At 40.4% G+C, this 22528-nt stretch overlaps 1 protein-coding gene across 6 annotated transcripts in view; it reads left to right on the top strand.

The window, feature by feature from the left end:
• Positions 1 to 22528, top strand: part of CDKAL1 (CDK5 regulatory subunit associated protein 1 like 1) — a 580103-nt gene that overhangs the window by 535775 nt on the left and 21800 nt on the right. For 5 of the 6 annotated variants that reach the window (XM_043908414.1, XM_043908415.1, XM_043908413.1 and 2 more), the window contains one exon: positions 19276 to 19359. In XM_043908414.1, the coding sequence (XP_043764349.1) occupies positions 19276 to 19359 (84 nt within the window). Of the gene's footprint in view, positions 1 to 3268; positions 3673 to 19275; positions 19360 to 22528 lie in introns of those variants that run through there. The other variant, XM_043908420.1, reaches the window with a different exon arrangement.

The following is a 22528-nucleotide window of genomic DNA, read 5'->3' as shown; positions in this document are numbered from 1 at the left end:
AAAGCAATTCGCTTATTTATATACACATTCTTTTTCAAATTCTTTGCCCATTTAGGTTATTACAGAATATTGTGCAGAGTTCCCTGGGCCTTGTTTTTAAAACTAGGTCTCTTGCCTTTTACTGTGGAGGTTTTGGGGTTTTTTTTTCCTCCATATTAATACACTGGCTTATTTCCATTTTTAGGATATTTTGTTTGTATATATCATGATAATTACTGTTTTGCTAAATTGAACACACCTCACACACACACTCATAAATCCTATTTTGTAGAAAGTATATCTGTTATCAAACACAAAGAGGAACTAGTTCTAGTTTCTAACGATTACTTATTTTTCATAGATTTGATTTGCTTGCGTAATTCTGTTTGGAAACCTCATATGATTATTTTTCTTTTTTTTAAATTATTTTTCTACTCTCTTGGTTAACTTCTAAACGTGAATATATAAAAAGTAGATGTTTTGAGCAAAACCAGAAGACTTGACTTACAAAAACAAAGACTTGATTTAAAGAGTGTGATATGATTTTCAGCCCAGCTAGGTATTAAGATTTTCATCTTTTAGTAGCAAGACAATGATACATTACCTCAAAGATAACTGCTGGATCTACTCGAACATTTGTTCCATAAGGAAATTGGAGAATCATCATTTACTGAGATATTTGATGATTTTCCAAAAAGATAATGAAAGCAAACACATAGAGTGATAGTTTATTTTTTATTAAAAAGTTTTCTTAGAGCCTAGCAACCTAACTAGAAGTGTTGAATAAACCAATATGAGGAGTGACATTTTAAAATATATTTCATAGTATTTTAGCTGCTATTTTTGTGTATGTTTCTTTAATTCTAAGGTAGTTGGATGTAAGCTTTTCCCATTTTATAGGCAGCATAAGTGAATGGCTTATCCAAACAAAAGTCAGAATCTCACTTGACCTCAACCTGTTTTGTCACCCCTTGATGTTCCGTCTAGTCTGTCAACTAAGTAAGGAAATGTCACTTACAAGATAGGAGTAGCCAGTGCTGCAAGCACAGAACAGCAGAAAAAAATAAGAAATGAAGATTCAAGGTGCCATCATACAGTATCCAAGGTGAGGGCAAGTTACTGGGGAGAGAGTAAGATGAGAGAGAATGGGAAACTGTCATGAAATTACATTCTTATCATCATTCTAAACCATATGACAGGGGTGATATATTTATGATTTTTAATAATATAAAATTCTTGCACAAAGCCCGTGCCTATTGTTCTTTGTAAATCCTTCACCATCGATGTTGCGATTGCACTGATAGTGGAAAAGACATCAATGTGCTAATAATATAGATGTGCTCTGTGTAGATTCTGAGCTCAAATAATGAAGAAGAGGCTATACTTTTTAGCTTTTTAAAAAAAAAAAACTTGGTTTTAGTGTTAATTTTAGGGCTTCCCTGATGGCTCAGATGGTAAAGAATCCGCCTTCATGGCGGGAGACCAGGGTTCCATCCCTGGGTTGGGAAGCTCATCTGGAGAAGGAAATGGCAATCCACTCCAGTATTCTTGCCTGAAGAATTCCATGGACAGAGGAGCCTGGTGGGCTACACAGTCCCTGGGGTCGCAAAGAGCAGACACGACTGAGTGACTAACACTTTCACAATCACTTTTAGCGTTAATTTTAAATTGTATATGTGTGTGCATGCTCAGTCATGTGGAGAAGGCAATGACAACTCACTCCAGTGTTCTTGCCTGGAGAATCCCAGGGACAGAGGAACCTGGTGGGCTGCCGTCTATGGGGTCGCAGAGTCAGACACGACTGAAGCGACTTAGCAGCAGCAGCAGCTCAGTCATGTCCGGATCTTTGCATCCCCATGGGCTGTAGCCCACCAGACTCCTTTGTCCATGGAACTTCCCAGACAAGAAATACCGGCATGGGTTGCCCTTTCCTACTCCAGGGGGTCTTCCTGACCCAGGGATTGAACCTGTGTCTCCTGTGTTGGCAGGCAGATTCTTTACCACTGTGCCACCTGGGAAGCCCTAAGTTGTATATAAGGCTTTTTAATTGAAAGCAAGGAGGAATCACATTGTCAAAGATGATCCTGTCAAAAGCCATTGCAGAAGGAATTGTTTGATAAAAAATGGTACCCAAAAAAGTTTCTAATCCTAGGCAGCTTCCAGAAATAACTTCCTCACTTGTACAATCCCTGGTCCTCTGTAGTTGTAATGGTGATACCAGCATCACTAGCAACTCATTTTCATGGAGCAGGCATCACTATCTTAAGAAAGCACATCTGCTCTCATTTGTTGAGTGAACTGGCAGTACTTACCTCTGATTGAGGACCAGAGAGGACTTTTTAAAACACAGGAGAGCTCAGCTCTGGTCTCCAGCCAGGTTCCATGTTCTCTCTGTAGCGCTTGGGTCCCTTGCAGAGCACACAGCTTAGGGAGTGAGTCCAGCCTGCCACATTTTTCTGAATTTTTACACAAACAACATTTCAGCTGAAAAAGTGTGAGAGGATAGCTGTCACAATGAGTTTTACAAGTTTAGAAGCTTCCTCGCCAGCATTGCTATTATCTTTTAACCTAGGACAGAGCAAGTGAGAGACTCATTAGAAGGGAAGTGACTTCCATGCTGTCAAGTATGGCTGCATATCTTCCCTCACCTCTTTTCAGGGTGTGAAAAGGCCCCAATATCTTTGCAAAGAAGGTCTGGGATTTCAAAGAGGGAAGAGGAAGTGGGGTGCATGGGTGGGGGCATGATGGGCAGGGGAAGAAAGAATGAGAGAGAGAGAATGAATGAGACCATAATAGAAACATAACCCAAAATAGACTTATAAAGTCAGTTGCCTAACAGTTCTTTATCATGGGTGTGCTTGTTGATAGTCAGATGTTTCCTTCATTTATTAGTCTGAGGCCTTATTTAACCTCAGGACTAATCTAAACAAAGTCACATACTGAACATGAAGCTGCCTAGTTAAAGCAAGTAGTTTGGGGGAGGGAGGGCATGAGAACCGTATTTTCTAGGGTGGGTATATTTCAGTAATTAGCCTTAACTTTTTTTTTTTTTCCTATTTCTTGCCTACTAGCTTTCTGGCAAGCTGAAGAATTTGGAAGTAATTGTTTATTCATAAAAAATTACTTTGTATTTTTAAAAACTCAGAGATAAAACTTTTGTGACGGAATATCGTAGCCTATGAACTATGCCTCCCTAAAAAGGAAATTATTCCACTTCAGCATCATACACTTTGTGACCTTGACTTTCTTATACCTCTTATCGAGGGCCTTGTTTCCTGCTCTCTTCCAGACTCAAAATAAGGAGAAGGATGGTGCAGCGTTGGAGACTGCAGAAAACACTTGGCTGGGGTGCTTGGTGCCCGGGGAGCTGTATCTGACTCACTTAGCCTTGAGCTAGTTACTCCACTTTGTGTTTCTCGGTCTCCGAGTCAGAAACAACAAAAGTACTGGTGAAAATGAGAAACAGGGAGCTGTTGTCATCCTTCACCAGAGTAGTGCGTTTGTTACACATTGTGAGCCTACGTTTTTACATCAATAGACACCGTGCCTCTGTCGGACAAGGAGATACACAGAAAGTCTCTGAATCCTCCGCTCAGTTTTTCTATGCACATAAAACTGCCCTAAAAAAAATAAGGTCTTTAATAAAATTAAATAAGAAGCTATGTCAGCAAAATTATTGCAGCTGCTATTGGGCTTCCCAGGTGGCGCGGTGGTAAAGAATCCGCCTGCCAGTGCAGGAGACACAGGAGAAGCAGGTTTGATCCCTGGGTCGGGAAGATCCCCTGGAGGAGGAAATGGCAACCTGCTCCCGTATTCTCGCCTGGAAAATCCCATGGACAGAGGAGCCTGGCAAGCTGTAGTCCATGGGGTCACAAAAGAGTTGGACATGACTGAGTCACACACAGCAATAGTTTGTTATGAAGGTGGTAACAGAAAAAATGTATTTCTTCTATGTTCCTTGGAATAAACTAGACAATTAAATTGTTTGAGAATAACCTCACTGATAATTTGATTCCAGTTTAGCAAATTTTTACAAAATATCAGTGCTTGAGTGTAACTGCAAAATACGAATATGTACTCTTTAAACTAGTTCACTCATTCATTCAACATTTATTAAGCACCTACAGTGAACCAGGCATGGTGTTGGCACTAGTGATATAGCTGTAAATAAAAGAAGCACAATCTCTGATCTCATAAAATGTAGAATCTTGTGAGCTTTCATCTAGGTTATTTACTTCCCCTAAAAAAAATTTAAGGTATCAGCTCGCCTACCGTAAGTAGGATAGTTTGCCCTGCTATAGGGCCATGTGTATGTACTGTTCTTAAACTTCCCACTGCCCTATGCACTGTTTGGTAACAGAATTGTTTATTATTATGATTCTGATATGTTAATGAAGAGGTACTCATTTGCAAATAACTGTTTAATCTGTAATTAAAATCTGGCAGCTCTCTTAAAAATAAAGACAGTTAAAATGCATAGTCACTGGCCTGCTGTATTAAATTTGCAGTTGCAAGACATTAAGCAAGGCATATCCTATTTATCACTTTTAATGAATCTTTCACCCTAGTCCCACTGTAAGCCCTTGATGGTATTCCTGTTATCCCACCCATATGCTTCTGAAAGCATTAACTGCTCATGGGTCTGTGCATGCCCCAGTATAAAATCAAAATCTCTAGGGTATTTTTGATCACATATAAGCAAGCTTTAAAAAAAAAAAATTACCACTACCATATCCTCATTAAGATGATGGGCCTCTGACCATATCCTGATGTTTGCCTAGCAATCTGAAATTCATGTATGCAGAAGGAATTTTTCTTATCCTTTTGAAAGAAGAATGATAAATATTTATATAGCCTTAACTCTTTCAGGAAGCACAGGATCATGTTTTAGAAATGACAAGAAGCTGCTTGGGGTGTTGTTTTTTTTTTCTTTTTTTAGCATAATTCATCTTTCCAATAGCTACTGAAAAATTGTAGGTTTATCAATATTGGACAGTCTTCTTCCATTTTTCCCATTAAATGTGTTCTGTCTTCTCTGAAATCCTTTCGAGTCATGGCTTTGAAAAGGAAGTACAGAGCTATCTCTGCTTTGGGGGCAGATTTCCTCAAGAAAGGTAACAACAAGCCCAGTAAGACACTGACCTGGGGTCCTTAAGGCCCGGGTCCTAATTGCCCCTGCATCCTTCTGTTTTGTTAGCCTGTTTAGCCACCATTTATAGACGCTAAATAGTCCTGCATCCATACGGCGTTGCTTTCTAAAACTTATGCCTATTCTGCAGCAGTAATTGAATAGAGCCCCAAGATGATTTTCTACTTAAAATTAAATTTTTCTCCTGACTCCTTCAATCAAGATATCCAGGAGTAAGGTTGAACTCATAAATATGTTTCAGCTAACAGATCTACCTTCTACAGCCAATGAAAGATGCATGAAATTTGGGAATTTACTTCTGGCGGGAACAGGAGTCCCATCAGCTGTAATGCCAGGAGTCATCCAACTTTTCCAGCACACATACTGACTCCCACAAGTTAGGTCATTAATCTAAAGACAACTCAAGATTCAAACCAGGTAATTATTGTAATTGTTTCTTTCAGACAGGTAAACTGAATACCTGAAATGTTACTCCCATTCATTCTTCTGTTCAACCTTGCCTTTGGCAAGTTTTATTAACTCCAGGCTACCTGTCGGCCCTGGAAGTGAAGGGAAGGAGCGGTGGTGATTAGCCTAGTGCTAGGTGTGCAGCAAGGGCCAGCCCGCCTGTGTCCAGGGGATGCTCGAACCTGCGGCCGCCCCCACGACCGCTGCCTGCTGAAGTGCAGTTCCCACTGCGGGCGCTTAGCCCTCACTGCAGGACACCTTGCCGGCACTGCTGCCTCCACGGATGTGTGAACCAGAAGCAGCCTTTCAGTTGACTGGTTTCAAACCCCCTTTAAGATGAGGAAACTGAGGCCCCAGAGTCATTTATTTGTGGAGTCAAACAGCTTGTTAGTGGCAGAGGTCAAACCACAGGCTTCTGGTCAGTCTGATTATTATGTGTCTTGGTGTGTTCCCCCTTGGGCTCATCTTATTTGGAATGACTCTGCACTTCCTGGACTTGTGTGACTGTTTCCTTTTCCATGTCAGAGAAGTTTTCAGCTATTATCTCTGGCCCTTTCTCTCTCTCTTCTCCTCCTGGGACTCCTATAATGCAAAAGTTGGTGCTTTTGATGTCGTCCCAGAGGTCTCTTAAACTGTCCTCATTTCTTTTCATTCTTTATTCTGTTCCATGACAGCGATTTCCACCACTCTGCCTTCCAACTCACTGATCTGCTCTGCTGCTGCATTCATTTGGCTATTGATTTCTTCTAGTGTATTTTTCAGTTCTGTTTGATTGTTTTATCTTCTCTTTGCTAAAATGTTCTTGTAATTTATCACTCTGTGCATCCTTTCTTTTCCTGAGTTCTTGGATCATCTTTACAATCATTACTCTGAACTCTTTGTTGGGTAGATTTCCTGTCTCCACTTCACTTAGTTGATCTTCTGGGGTTTTATCTTGTTCCTTCATGTGGGAAACAAAAGAATTCTTGATTCCCTGCTTAGTACTCTTCAAGCTTTTCTGTTGGCCAGGGCTCTGTCTTAAAAGAGAATGAAATTCTACCAGTCTACCCAGAAAGTTTTGTAAGATATTAGACCATAGATTCAGACTGTGATGGTTTCCAGAGATCTAGTTACTGACTGGGAATTAAAACATCAAATTGTTATGCTTTAAAATGTAAATTAGGATAGACTTCATAATAACGTGTTATATTTGCATACTACTTTTTTGCAAAACTTTAAGGTAGAAATAGACAAGAAGGTGTTTTGTTTTGTTTTTTTCTTTAAAGCTATAAGGTGATCTACTAAACAGGAAAAATTGAGTGGAAGAGAAGATTTTTAAAAACTCACTCTTCCTCACGGGTGGGAGGTGGAAACTGGCTCTTGAATGTGGAGTAGTTCACCAGAAGGAGAAGGGTCTTTTAAGATTAAAGTGACTTCTCAAGTTTTATTTTAACTGTATGCTGCCACATGCAGAGTTGCATGTAGCATCAAAATATCTCACTCCATGTCTGCCATTCATGATGTGAACGACCTGAATATTCTCAAGGTCTCAGTCCCTGCACGGCAGTGACTTTACCACTGTGTGGACAATCCAGATGTACTACACAGGCTGAGGAGGTTTTCCCAGCTGCTTGATGCGTTGGCTCAGTTTCTGTTCTTGAGTCTCTGTAACACTTATAGAGGTCCCTGTCCACCCCTGGGATCAACAGCTTTTCCTAGAGTGGTGTTTGGGTTTAAGTAGACTCTCGTATTTGGCAGGAAAGGCCATTAAAAAAATCAAAGCAGCCCTCATAACTAGATTCCTTTTTGAAAGGTTACTGACCAAAAAATTACAGCTCAGAATTGGAAATTGTTCAATTTAAATAACTGCATTATTTTCTCTTTCCTACCCTCTCAATACTCAGTCCTTCCCCCAAAGTAGATTGATATGAAAAAATACATAGGATTACTTGACACTTTCATCTTTCTTAGTGATCACCCTGGAAGAATATTTTTTTATCCTTGGTTTAACTAGAATCTTTTATTTTTGGTTTAAATTTATACAAAAACTACCCACGTGTTCACCTGCAACCTCAATTTCCTTGTGTTGAATTTCATATATTTTCTCAGTTGTCTATGATCAAGAGAAGATGGGGAGAAGGGATAGGTCTGAACCAGACATTTAAATTTCATGGTGTGGGTGTGTGTGTGTGTGCGCGCCCGTGCACATGCACACATGCTCAGACTAATTACTGGTTGCAATAAATTTGGTCGAATTTCAATTTAGCTTCATTAACTCTGAAACAGGATAGTGATATCAAAGGGAGGGGAAAAACAGAATGAGGAAAGAGAAACAGATCAATTGTCTTTAAATAAAGATATTTCAGGAGGGAACTGGTATTTATTTTTTAAGTTGCCATTGCCACTTCTCAATATTGTATACCTATAAACAGCCCTATAGTAGGACTTGCCATGTGCTTGGAGAAGCTATATTTCCACAGCAGAAGAGGAAAGCAGAATAAAGCACTGAGATGCAGGTGCACAAGCAATACAAGTGGCCTCTTTGCCTGCAGCCATAATGCCTGGCCAAGAAGGCAGAAGCTCTCAAGCCCAGCTCTCAGGGTCTCCCTGAGCTAAGCCAAGAAGCACGAAGGGGGTGGGGCTGGGAGGGAGCAGGAGAGAATAATTGTTATTCAGGCTTCTTTAATGAGATGTATTGCCCACTGCTGAAAGATTGTAGCCGTGTCTTTTGTTATGTTAATTAGACACCATTAGAGCTTGGCTGTCTTTGATTTCTGCTTAATCCTTTCTGCTTCCTCTGCCTCCATCCTGACTGGCATATGATTGAAAGATGGTGGGTGCGCCGCACGTGTTATTTATTGCTCCCATCTATGCTGAGTTCTTTGGTAATAGGGTTGCTAACAAAAGATTGATCTTACCAAAGGCGGTAGGGATTTTGGATGTTCATTTGGGCTTTTTAAAAAATGAATTTGAGAATGGTCTATTTCTGCCAAACATCATTGTTTTTTATATGGTTGCTCTTGCAGCCACACAGAATGGGAAATGACAGATTGGAAATTTTAGATGGCCTTTCTTTGGTTGCCCTGATTACCTGGAAAACAACCAGCAAATTGATCATGCCTTAAGCTTTTGGAAAGGCTAGGGTTGACCAGGAAAAAAAGGAAACAAGATTAATTTAAAGGTCAAAAAGAGAAATTTAGTAGTTTGAAATCCCTGCGTTTAACTAAAATTTATAGATATTTAGGTGTTCTTTTTTAAAATTAAAGCATTGTATTTACATAATTAGTGCAAATAAGGGTGTTTGGGGTGAGTTAAAGGGGAAAAAATTAATCTGATTCTAAATAGTGAAAGGGGAATTTCTGCTAAATTTTTAAAAATCACGGGAAAAAAATTAATCTGGTTCTAAATAGTGAAAGGGGGAATTTCTGCTAAATTTTTAAAAATCACATAGTAATGTTTTAGAACAGCACTATCCAATGGATGTGAATCACAGATGTTATTTTAAATTCTCTAGTAGTTACACTAAAAAAATTAAAACTAGGTGAAATAAATTTTAATATATTTTATTTAACTCAGCATATCAGAAATCATTATTTCATTGCCATACAACAGATAAGATTGCCATTTGTTTCTCCAAAAAAATAGATTTATTACAGATCAACAAAGAATTGCAAGTTTGGTGCCTACAACCGTGGTGCATGTGTGGGTACTTAGTCACTCAGTTGTGTCCAACTCTTTGTGACTGTAGCCCTCCAGGCTCCTCTGCCCATGCGATTTCCCGGCAAGAATACTGGAGTGAGTTGACATTTCCTGTTCCAGGGGATCTTGCTGACCCAGGGGATCAAACCTAGGTCTCCTGTATTGGCAGGAAGATTCTTTACCTCTGCGCCACCTGGGAAGCCACAACCATGGAGCCACATGCAAGTCTCCACAAAGCAAGGAGAAGAGAACTGTTTTATTTATTTATTTATTTTTTATTTATTTATTTTTTAATTAGTTGGAGGCTAATTACTTCACAACATTTCAGTGGGTTTTGTCATACATTGATATGAATCAGCCATAGATTTACACGTATTCCCCATCCCGATCCCCTCCCACCTCCCTCTCCACCCGATTCCTCTGGGTCTTCCCAGTGCACCAGGCCGGAGCACTTGTCTCATGCATCCCACCTGGGCTGGTGATCTGTTTCACCATAGATAATATACATGCTGTTCTTTCAAAACATCCCACCCTCACCTTCTCCCACAGAGTTCAAAAGTCTGTTCTGTATTTCTGTGTCTCTTTTTCTGTTTTGCATATAGGGTTATCGTTACCATCTTTCTAAATTCCATATATATGTGTTAGTATGCTGTAATGTTCTTTATCTTTCTGGCTTACTTCACTCTGTATAAGGGGCTCCAGTTTTAAAGAAGGCGAAAAGAAGTCAGGAGGGCTATAGGAAGCGAAGAGTTCCCTGGAGGAATTGAGAGTTCAGAGCACTATTGTAACTTTTTTTTTGGCTGCGTTGTTTCAGTCTCACATTGGCTGAGCTCTTGCCAGGAAAGTAGAGGAAATCTTCTTTATTCTTGGGTGGTACAATCCTCGTAAAGCACAGAGCTTCCCCTCCCGGCCTCTTGACTAATTTAATTGAGGTTTCTGTTTATCAGTTTTAACGACTTCAACCTGTAATCAATGTAAAATTAATAAGTTAGTTTGCACACTCTTTTAATTACGTTAAATTTTTGAGACTGCTGTTTTTTGTCCTGGTGTATGTTTTCCCGCATATCTCATTGAAGGTTTGCCACATTCAGGTGCTCCGCAGTCACCTGTGGCTAGTGGCCACTCTACCGGGTAGTGCAGTTTTAGATTATTTCTTTAATTTACCACACGCCTAAAAGCACCTGTCAGGATAAAATCCAATTTTAAAGTTACAGATAAACTTACTAGTACAGCCGCTATGGAAAACAGTGTGGAGATTTCTTAAAAAACTGGAAATAGAACTGCCATATGACCCAGCAATCCCACTTCTGGGCATACACACTGAGGAAACCAGATCTGAAAGAGACACGTGCACCCCAATGTTCATAGCAGCACTGTTTATAATAGCCAGGACATGGGAGCAACCTAGATGCCCATCAGCAGATGAATGGATAAGGAAGCTGTGGTACATATACACCATGGAATATTACTCAGCCATTAAAAAGAATTCATTTGAACCAGTCCTAATGAGATGGATGAAGCTGGAGCCCATTATACAGAGTGAAGTAAGCCAGAAAGATAAAGAACATTACAGCATACTAACACATATATATGGAATTTAGAAAGGTGATAACGATAACCCTATATGCAAAACAGAAAAAGAGACACAGAAATACAGAACAGACTTTTGAACTTTGTGGGAGAATGTGAGGGTGGGATATTTCAAAAGAATAGCATGTATACTATCTATGGTGAAACAGATCACCAGCCCAGGTGGGATGCATGAGACAAGTGCTCGGGCCTGGTGCACTGGGAAGACCCAGAGGAATCGGGTGGAGAGGGAGGTGGGAGGGGGGATCGGGATTGGGAATACATGTAAATCCATGGCTGATTCATATCAATGTATGACAAACCCACTGGAAAAAAAAAAAAAATCACCAAAAAAAAAAAATAAAGTTACAGATAAACTTGATGAGTTATATGTTAACATTAAATCTCTCTCTAAAACTCAGCTGCCTACCTTCCTTTCTTTTTGTAATCTGAATTATTTATTGTGTTACCAATGAAGCAAAAAATTCTAAAGATGCTTTCCAAGGAGGTAATCTGTTCAACAGTTCTAAGATGTAAGTATGGTCACCTTTGCACTTATGTGAAAAGCTCATCAAAGAACAGTGGCCCAGACATGCTGAGCAATGATTGATAGGGACCAATGGGAAAAGATTGGGAAGGCAGAAGCAAATGGAGATAATGTGTTCAATCTTGGAACTGAAATCTTAATAAAAAAGGGTTCCACATACATATCCTACGTTGGCCCCCGCTTGGTCATCCCATTAATAAGATCTCATGAATCGATTTTACTGGCGACATCTGGTTTTAGCACTTTTGATAGTTTTTAAATGTTGAGCTCTTTCCTATACCACATGGGCATTGTAGAGCTTGCCTAGTTTGGGAAAAATACGTGTAATGTACTTGTGCCAAATATGTGATAAGGAAAGGCAATTTATTTGGACTTGTTAAGAGAATAGATCTCATGTTGTATGTTCTTATCACAATTAAAAAACATTCTATAAAAGCATTGCAGATAATACCTCAGAACGTTCTAGATTACCAAAAATCTCCAGGCAGATAATTAAAACTTGATTGGTTTTCAAATTGGAAGTTCAATCAGCGCTGAGGTACAGATTTCTAATGCAGCCAAGGAATCAGGTCAACCTTTGTCATGTAACTATTTGCTGTTGAGAATTACTATATCAATAAAGCACTGTTACTATACTGATTATTGTTGGCTAACTCCAATATTTTGGCAACATGATACAAAGAACCGACTCATTGGAAAAGATCCTGATGCTGGGAAAGATTGAAGGCAGGAGAAGAAGGGGACAACAGAGGATAAGATGGTTGGATGGCATCACCAACATGATGGACATGAGTTTGAGTAAGCTCCGGGAGTTGGTGATGGACAGGGAAGCCTGGCGTGCTGCAGTCCATGGGGTCGCAAAGAGTCGGACACAACTGAGCGATTGAACTGAACTGAACTGATCAACCAACAGTAGAAAAAAAAACCTTTGTTAGGAATGAAATTGCCTCCACCTGGGAAGAGACCCCTTTGGTTGCCTTTCTCTTACTGGGATGGGCACATAGCTAGAAGAAAATCAGCCAGCAACTGAAGACAAAAACACAAGGGCCGTTATTAGAAGAAATTTCATTGTCTGATTCGATTCAGCAGAACCACCTTGGGTCTGGTCTTTGTAACTTTCATCACTGCTTTGGGAGGAAGGACTTTGAGCAAGCCAGATTGTTTTTTGTGTGTGTTTAGGTTATTTCTGAAATGTGAAGAAGGAATAATAGAGACACTAAGATACTCACGGCAATTACTAGATATATAAACACTTTAGAGGTATGGATATTCTGCATTAAAGGAGCGTTCTTTCCCTTTGAACACACTTAATTCTAATAGTAAGAATAGCTAGCGAATATGTGTTTTTTTCACACAGAGGATAGTATTAAAAAGAAATCTAATAGAATGTATTTCCCATCATTGTTTAAGAGTCGGATACAAGTCCAGCCCCTTTCACAGTGAACTGTCCTCCATCGTCTCTCGGGAATCCTTAAGCAGACCAGCAAACTGATGGCAGGCATTTTCAATACACTGGACTTAGAGGCTCATTACTTGTCTTCTGTGCTATCATCGTGTTGACACACATTCCCATGTCACGGCCCTGTTTTCTTATAGAATGGCATCGTGGATAAGGATGATATTAAATTTTAATGTTATTGCTATTATTACTGTTGACTGTTTTTAGCTTAAGTATGCCTGCTTCTTTAACTCCAGCTTCTGCAGGGCCAGAAAACAGAAGTGTGCATAAACAGTCAGGAAAATTACTGTATGCCCTGGAGACCCAGCATCGCATGCTCTGCCTGTTGTGAATGATGAATCAAAATGGAAAGGTTATCATTTTCATTAGCTAGGAAAGAACAAGACCATACTTTCCTCCAAGTGTAATTACAGTGGTTCACTGGCAACATTACACTGCAGTAATTAGTCTAAAGGTGTATGTGAGGGCAGGCTTTTGCAGACACTAGAAATATTATTTCAGAGTTTAAGGTCACAGCCTTGTGTTTAACATGTTCCAGGCAGCTTAGGGGGAAAAAAAAAAACTAATTTGACTGGAGCTAAAGAAAGACATTTGACATTTCCCAGAGTCATGCATTCAGAAACCAGTCAGGTAGAAAAATTGTATTTTATTATCTACAATTAAAAAAAAAAAAAAAACTTAGCTACAAAAGTAGCATGTCAAAATATTATATAGGATAAGCAGAGATAAAATTCAAGTTTATTAGAAATGTGCAGTAAATAATTACGAGAGCTTTTGATACATGTGTTTTAATCTCCATTTCTCCACCTAAGGCAACTGGACAGAAAAATTAATTGCTAGAAACTTTTCAGAGGAAGCAAAATAATTCCTCTACCTTCTTATAACTCTTTTCAAGAAATAAATATTTCTCTTACAGAAGTCTAATATACATCTGTCCTTTATGAATGTTTTTGGGTACTCTGAGCAGTTATATTGAATTATTGAAATCTCTGTAACCTGACCCTTTAAGATTAGAAAGTGAATTGCAATTATTTTCCAAAGCCACACGTAAGGTTTTCTGTTTAAGTAAAACAAAAGTGAGAAGGAAAAAAAAAAAAGTTGAGAAAAGTAAAATTTACATAAAGTTTCTATTTTAAAGCCACATTATGGGCTTAAAAGAAACTCTGCTTCTTCTAGTTCAAGGAATGCTTATACAAGTCACAATTCTTACTGGGTTAAAGGTAAAAACCCAAGTACTCTTAATGCCTTTGTTAAATTTCAGTATTATCTGCCTGTCTTGAAGCAGTTCTTTTACATCTCTCTTTCCATCCTGAAATAGCCGTGCAGAATGTTGTTTGTTTTAGGACCCGTGGAGAAAGAGAATGTACTTGAATGAGCATTCATTCAGCAACCCAGTTCCGTTGGAAACCTCTGCTTTTTTCATGCAAGAGTGTGTTTTCTGTGTGTTATCTGCCCATATGGTTAGAACTGATGTTTCTCACCACTTCAGGCACTCGGGAAATTTGAAGCATAGATGTGACACAAATAACACAGCCAGCTGATTATATAACGGACTGAAAAATCTGCCCCCAAATTGAATTAAAAAAAAAAAGCCACTGCTTTGCTGCTTTTTGTTGGACAGATGTTCCCCTGCTCAAGGAAAGCTGCACACTCCAGAATCAGAGCCATGATGTTGTACGTTTTCTGCAGCTAGGAATTCCATAGGAGACATCTAGTAGCAAGGATGCTTCTGAGACTTCTCTCGGCCACTGAACCGATCAGTGCATTTGGCTGAACCTCAGTCTCCTCTCCATGAAATCAGAGTTTGCTAAGCCCCTTTCAGGTTCTGAGCTTCTTTGTCTATTCAAGGGAATGCATTCTTTATTTTCTGCCTTTGTATTTGGGGGGGAAAAAAAGCAGAAGCGCTTTTTTTTTTTTTTTTTTTTTTTTCACATCTTTCCAACAAAGCCTGGAAAGTTCTACCCCCACCTACACCTCCCCCCTTCATAGGAGGAACCGTGGTTCCCATCAGCTCTGTGAGATCAGCAGTCATGCAGGATCCTGTGGGCTTGTTCTGTACGTTCAGTGACCCCATCTGTGAAATGGAGGGGTGGTTTCATAGGACTGTTTCTGTTACAACAGGCTCCAGTGGATCCCAGAGATGTGTTGAGGTGTTGAGGCAAGGAAGAGACTTCAATCGAGGAGCTGGAAGACAGAGAAGATGGCAGGCTAGCACCTCAAAATAACCATCTTATTGGGGTCTGGATGCCAGATTCTTTAATAGCTCAGAGAGAAAGAAACAATGAGGAACTAAAGTCAAAAGGCAGAACAGAGAGGGAGAGGCACTGGGGAAGTCAAGTGACAGGGTCTTCCATCTTGCCAAACATCTCCAAGGGAATGGCCACACCCCTTGGAAGGGGTGTGTTAATCTATTCACAGGTGGGCAGGAAGAAACTGTCTCTCCAAGAGCTGAACAAAGGCACTTTAGTTTACAGTCAAACAGAGGGGCAGGGTCCTCCAGGCACGCCATGGAGTATCAATAATAATAAGCCATGGAGTATTGATTATAATAATAAAAGCAACAAAATGCAAGTCAAGGAAAGTTTCCAACGTGGAGTCAGAATTGGCTTCCTCCCTGCAACATTTCTGCAGTTCATTTCTCATAAAATGTAATTTTGAAGTCAGGTTCACATGGACTGTAGGAAGTTGTGTATGTCCTAGGAAAAGCCACTGTCTTCACTGACATCTGATGAATAAATTACAGAGTACGTCTGGCTGCTTACAGCAGGTGCCAGGTCTGACAGCCACTTTGAAAAGTTCTGACGCGTGTCCTGAAGGTCAGACTTTATAAATGGAAACTGAGAAGTGCAAGAGACTGTATTCCCAGCCCAACTTCTTAAAATCTAAAATGTTTTAGAAATTAAAGAAGTATTTTATTAAATCAGCTATAGATTATGTACCGGTAAAGCAAATCAAAAGGCAAAGAAATTATTTTTAAAAAGGACTTTGTTGGGAAGATTTTAACAGGATTCTTCAGGTACAGGTCACTGGATAGCTTTATGAGAGACTTGGTCAATGTTTCTCTGGTGGGTATTAAAATCAAGTTGTTCCTTTCAGGGCAGCAAGAAAGTGACTCTAGTTTGCAGACGGCTCTAAGCATGCATTGACTGGGAGAAAAGGGACAGCCTGGATTCAGAGTACAAATTTCCTTCATCTGAAACCTTGTCAGCAGATCAAATCTACTATGAATGACGACTTAGAATTTTGGAACCAAAAGCTCCTCTAAAAATCAGAATCCACTTCCTCTTTGGTCTGCTCGCCTCTCACCTCCATGTCACTTCTACCAAACTCTCGTTTTTTTTTATCCTGTGAGGAAATCAAAGGCCCAAAATGTAGCCAAATTTCTTTTATCTTAAAAATAATCTACTCAGACCCATGTCCTCTGGCACCACTCTCCAGTTTGAATATGTGGCATTTGATGTCTTTGAATAACACTTTGTCCTCTCCCCAGGGTTCTGCTGGAACTGTGCATTCCTGCTTCTGACCCTTCCTTCTCCCTCCATCACTTTCCCCTTCCATCCAGTCCTTGAAAGTTCCAGTTATCTGGGAGTCACCCTCTGGATCCTTCTGTGGGTTTACAGTTCCACTTGCATCTTAATCGTTCCTGCTGAGTAGCCATATTGTGCTACCAGTCACAGAGGGTATTGAAAGTATTTTCAACCTCCTTAGTATTCTCTTCCTCTCTCTATGGGCGTGTATATGCTTGTATGTATATATATATATATATATATATATATATATATACACTTGTACATATATTCTATAAACTCAGGTGTTTGTTCGTTTTTTAAATCACACAAGCAGTCATTCTGTTAACTTCCTCTTCGAGGGGCTTGTCTCAAAGCCAGTGAGGTAGCCTTGCATTCCTGTCAGAGATTGCAGTTGCTAGGGGAGGTTCTGTCAGCGGGGGTGAGAATCCAGGGAAGAGGCCTCCTCCTCACAGAATCTCAGAACGTCAGCAGAGAGTAGATGCTGCAGAATCTCAGAGAAGATTCCGTGTGCACCTGTCCTTCTGTGAGCCAGGCTGATCCGTCTCCTGGGGGATCCCTCTGCCTTTAGTATATTAGAGAGCTGGGTGATGGTAGTCCTAGGGACCTCTACACACTTCCTTAACTTTGTTGTTTTTAAGGTTATTTGAAATCATTGATTCTCTTAAAAGTCATATTTGATGTTCAGTTCACTCATTAAAAAGTACTGCATTAGAGCATTTATTATTTATTTTTGTGGCAGGGAGGGCAGTCTCAGGGGGTGGGGATAGATGGCATCAATTTTTGGTCAAAGTCCTAGGTTGCTCATGCTCATCTTTGCTCAGTAGCTTTTGGGGAACTTAAAGAGCCAATGAGACAAAATCAATGGCTGAAGGGACCAAAAGGGTCCCTGGAGAGGTGTTTGCCACTATAAATGACTTCCCATCGCAATTTTCCTGAATCCCATTGGCAAATAGTTAAATACTCCATACAAATTGTTCTCTAATGGTTGGTCAAATGCCCTGCCCTGTTCTGTATAAACACAGCAAGTTTTTCTAACTCTATGTGTATGTATTACTGTCATGGTTAGTCTTCCAGATAAAATGGAATAACCCCCAAAATGATAACTGCAACCATCCACATTGATTCTAACAAGAGGAGAGCCTCAGCATTCGTTTTTGGTGGCTTTGCAGTCTCGTACTGTTGTTAATTTCCTGAAAACTTAACGTTAGATGAAGTGTGATTGCAGATTTCCTTAAGAACCATTGACAGATACTTATCCTAAGTCATAAGCAACTCACACTGTGAAATGTGTGCAAACATCCTAAGTTTCCTTCCAGAAGAATATACTTCAGTGAAACCCAGTATTCATCAGTTTTTGGGTTTTTGTTTTTTTGTTTTGTTTTTTAATAAACAGGGCCATTAAAGCTCAAAGTAGAAGTTAGGAGAACTTCCTTTTGTTGTAACTTGATTTTTAAAAGAGGTTAATGTTGTGGGAACTTTCAGTGGTTTTCAAGGAGTGAGCTACATCAGTCTGTGATGGGTCGTCTTGGAGACCTTACTAAGTGGCTACATTTGAATGATAGAGTTTAAAAAAAAAAGAGCAAATTATAGTGTATTGACACTGTATAATGGAGAGAGGAGTTTGGTGTGTTCAGTTTTTTCTTTTTAATTGTTAGGTGGTCTATTTAGTGCAGCTGTGTTTATGTTTCCTAAGTGGTAACTGCCTGAACATGGTGACAAGTCCCTACATATGAGAAAAGGGATTTTGTCCCAAAAAATCTTGCCAGTGTACTTTAACATGGAGGGTAGTATTTATCAAGGAGCAGTGGCAAAAATGATTCTAGGCATAATCATCTAATATAGCTGGTTTGCTATATCAGCCATTTTGACAACCTTGTTTAAAGAAAAAATAAATAACTGATACTTTAAATGTTGCATTTCACAGTGGAATAAACTTGGAAATGGTAGAATAATTTAGAATGGTCCCATTGCTTTAACCAACGTTTTGGCTAATTTAACTCCTTGGTTATTAAAAATGCATACTTAAATCTTAAATACAGATCCTGTAGAGAATAGCCTGTTAAAAAAATAAAATGAATATGCAGTCACAGCTGCAGCAAAAAAAGAGACAGTTGCCCATGAGAGAGAAAATGTATATATTAAGCAAATAACTGAATTAATCAATAATTTCAGAATTGCATGCAGTGTATGAAGTGTTTAGGTGCAAAGACTTAATGACTAGTTTTTGAGGCGTTTTCTATAGTGTTACATCCCCCATAACTCAAATTAGTGTTTATTACCAGTCTTTCATATTGCCAAAATATTTTCATGAATTTGGATTAGAGGCAGCTTGTTCTGGCTTGTTTTGCAACTTTGTTTCAAGAAACAAAGTGATATTTAGAAGATTTTTGTATGTCTCAGAAGCCTTAATTATCTAACTTCTGTTGAAGGAAGACATAAGACCAAGTTTTGCTTCATAGTTTTCTAAGACAATAAAATTTTTTCTACCCAAATTTCATATTACTACATAAGTAATAATGCCTTTCTGGAAATTTGAATCAGTGATTCTTGTATTGGCTGTTAAGTAGCTAGCAATCTGGATCTGCTTTAAATTCAAGAAGACACGACTTGGGACTTCCCCAGTGGTCCAATGGTTAGGACTTCATCTTGCAGTGCACAGGGTGTGGGTTTCATCCCTGGTCGAGAAGCTGAGATCCCCCATCCCTCACAGCCAGAAAACCAACACATAAAATAGAAGCAATATTGTAATAAGTGCAACAAAGACTTTAAAAATGGCCAACATTTAAAAAAAGAAATCTTCAGAAACAATTTTAAAAGACGTGACTTACTGGTCCATAACTCTTTGGGTTGGCGTTTGTTTTGGCTTCTCAGACATTTGCCTGATGGCTCCTATTTTTTTCCTCCCCTCTTTCCGCAGATTGGTCAGAGACAACAAGTGTTAGTCACCGAAGAATCTTTTGATTCCAAGTTTTATGTTGCGCACAATCGATTCTACGAGCAGGTAAGAGACACTCCCACGCTCTCAGGATTTCTCCAAAATGAGAAGGAGTTCTGAAAGTAAATCACTTTAAGCAAAAGAGACTTAAAGTAGCAGAGATTCGTGTTGATAGCATTTTGTGGCAGGAAGGCTATTTTATAGCATCAAGCCAGCCAAGCTAACATGGGGCTTATCTTTGTGGCTTAATCTACAAAACATTCTATCCAAAGGAGTAAGTGTGTTTTAGTCCTGATTCGTCTTTGATGGGAGCAGCCTCTGGTGTTGGGGAGTTTAACAGGCAGGTCTGACCACCGCAGCCTCCCACAGCCTGGCACCATGGAGGGAAAAGTTCTGTCCAGGGGACAGGAAGGATGTCTGCACCGGCGACATCAGCCTGGAAGGGCGGGGACTTCCTCTCCCTGTCTCAGCGCTCACACAGGCTTTTGGTTGGTTGTCTATTGGTTGGCTTTTTTAGTTTCAGGGTTTTATTTTTTTGTATTGCCTTTTTTTTTTTTTAACTTCCATCATAATGAAAAGTGCTGAGGGCAAAAGGAAAAGAGTGTGTTCCTTGGACTCAGCTCACATTGTGTGAACAACTTTGGAGACCAGAGTGAGGATCAAGCTAGCTTCACTTTGAGAGTTTTCTTCTAGGCCCACCTGAAGGGACTCCTCAGTCCCTGCCCGTCTAAGGCAACGTGCTTTGCCGCGCCAGCAGCCAGACTTCTAGTTCAGTGTTTGGGATTGCACTTCCCCAGGGGGTAAAGCAATTCAGAAGTGACTAAAGCAAACAATGCCTCCTTCAGGGGCCATTAGCCCTGGCAAGGCAGAAGTGCCATAGGCCCCTCCGGGTTAGAGACACTCCTAGGGGAGAGGGATTCTGTGGGTCATCCCTGGATTATATTTTCTTAATATCAGGTGGGTTTTCCTACTTTTTTGTTCTTCTCTCATCAAATGAGAAGTGGACTTTTTTCCTGAGGATCGTGGCTTGGGAAGCCTCTTCAGGCCAGTATGGGCCACCCCAGTAAGGGATGAGCAAGTGAGGCCCACCGCCTGTGTTAGAAGCAGGGAAGCAGGAGTGGGAGGGGGTTCCAGCATGGGTGTTCCATGTGGACTCATCTCACACCGGGCACTGGGTTCTCAGGGAACAGGGGAGAGCTTTACAAGGCCCAGGCTGAACATGCCCTGTTCAGGCCCCAGTAGAGACTACACTTGAGGTGGTGGTGGTGGTTTAGTTGCTAAGTTGCATCTGACTCTTTGCGACCCCATGAACTGTAGCCCACCAGGCTCCTCTGCCCGTGGAATTCTTCAGGCAAGAATACTGGACTGGGTTGCCATTTCTTCTCCAGAGGATCTTCCCGACCCAGGGACTGAACCCAGGTCTCCTGCATTGCAGACAGATTCTTTACCTTCTGAGCCAGCCAGTTGAGGACTGATCCCAGCCCTCCATGTTTGAGCTGAGCCTTCCCCGTTTTCCATCTCAGTAACTGACTCCAGAGAACCCTCTTCCTCTTCAGGTCAGCCTTCTGCTCAGCTCTCTGGAGGAGCTGGATTATATTTTGGTAGCCTCTTTCCTCTTCTTTCTCTTGCCATCTGGGTTTTTGCCTCAGCAGGGAACTTTTTTTCCCCTTCATTTTAAAGGCGATGGCATGCCTCATTAGCTGTTTCCTCCAATTTAAAGCAGTGGAGCTTTTTCCAATTATTAAAACCGGAGGGGGAAAAAAACACTGAGCCCTTCATTCAGATCAAGGCAGCAGATCAAGGAGAGTTATTTTCCCCCAGAATAGTACCAGATCTCCCAGGGACAGTTTACTCTAGAGATTTTCTTGTTTTATAAAAACTGATTTAAAAGGGCTTTCATATCCTGACACTAAGGCTCTCTTAGTTCATTAGCTTGCCATGAGTAATCCACCACCCAGGTGACCTTTTTCCTATACTTTGATGAAGCAGTGTACTCAGTGGTCATAAAAAATCAAACTCAGAAAGACCAAGATCCAATTTAGCCTCTCGGAGAAACTGGATGTGGAATTTCTGGCTCTCATCTGACTTTTTTTTTTTTTTGGTCTCTACAACCAAGCCTATCAAAGATTTCATAGGAATTATTTTTCTACAAAAGATGACCTCCAGAAGTGAAGATTGTATCTAGATATCAGAGTAGACTGCTGGATCAGAATTAGTCTGTTTATTTTAGATTCTGACTTGAAAAGATTGGCAGGTAGCTCCAATTCTGAAATAGAAGTGTCAGGGAGAACAGAATACATACGGGCTACCCGTAAGTCCCAGAGGAGGGAAAACATTTGCTGGAGGTAAACAAGTACCTTGATCTGCAGTCTCTAGTGGAAAGAGACCATCTGACAGGTTCCTGTGAGCCAGCCAAAGTACCCTTCAGAGGAGCTGGTTCTGTGTGGACGCAGAACTAGCAAATAACATGCATTTTATAACAGAGTGAAAGAAATGATGGAAACCATCAGTTAAAGAAGTCATTTAGCTCCAAACACCAAGGTTTGAACTTTGGCAAAGGGGGCTGTGAAATGTTCTTCTCCCCCCAAGACAGCAGGCATGTACATACACACACACACACACACACACACACACACACACACATGCAACCAAACGTGGAGACCTCAATTTAAAAGTGGCTGCTTAAATCATGACTCTGACAGTGAACTTGGAAGGTTCCAAACGTATGAGGGCTTCATCGGTGTTGTCCCAGTTTTCTTCATTGCCTGAGATCAGCCAAGAGCAGGATATCAAAGGCTGTTCAAAAGTAACTGGCAGATGCCTGAGGGGTTCCGAGCATGCCTTCCACGTGCCTTAGAACCACAGCCATCCTTTGAGGAGTGAGCACTGTCTGCAGCCCACCCCTCCCAGAAATGCCCTCCTTGTCTGCTAGATACCCAGATTTTTGAGCATCTGGAAGATAGAGCCCACTTAAGATGGGATCTCCGAAGAGAAAAAGGACATTAAGGGACAAGTGAGGAAATTTGCATAAAGTATAGAGTTTAGTTAATAGTAATACATCAATACTTTGTCCACCTCAAGAGCCGACTCATAGGAAAAGACCCTGATGCTGGGAAAGATTGAGAGCGGGAGGAGAAGGGGATGACAGAGGATGAGATAGTTGGATGGCATCACTGACTCAATGGACATGCATTTGAGCAAGCTGTGGGAGATCGTGAAGGTCGGGGAAGCCTGG

The sequence above is a fragment of the Cervus elaphus genome, chromosome 7, assembly GCF_910594005.1.
Source record: "Cervus elaphus chromosome 7, mCerEla1.1, whole genome shotgun sequence".
NCBI lineage: Eukaryota > Metazoa > Chordata > Mammalia > Artiodactyla > Cervidae > Cervus > Cervus elaphus.
Note: the sequence above shows the minus strand (reverse complement) of the source record. Positions and strands in the feature narration are given on the sequence as shown.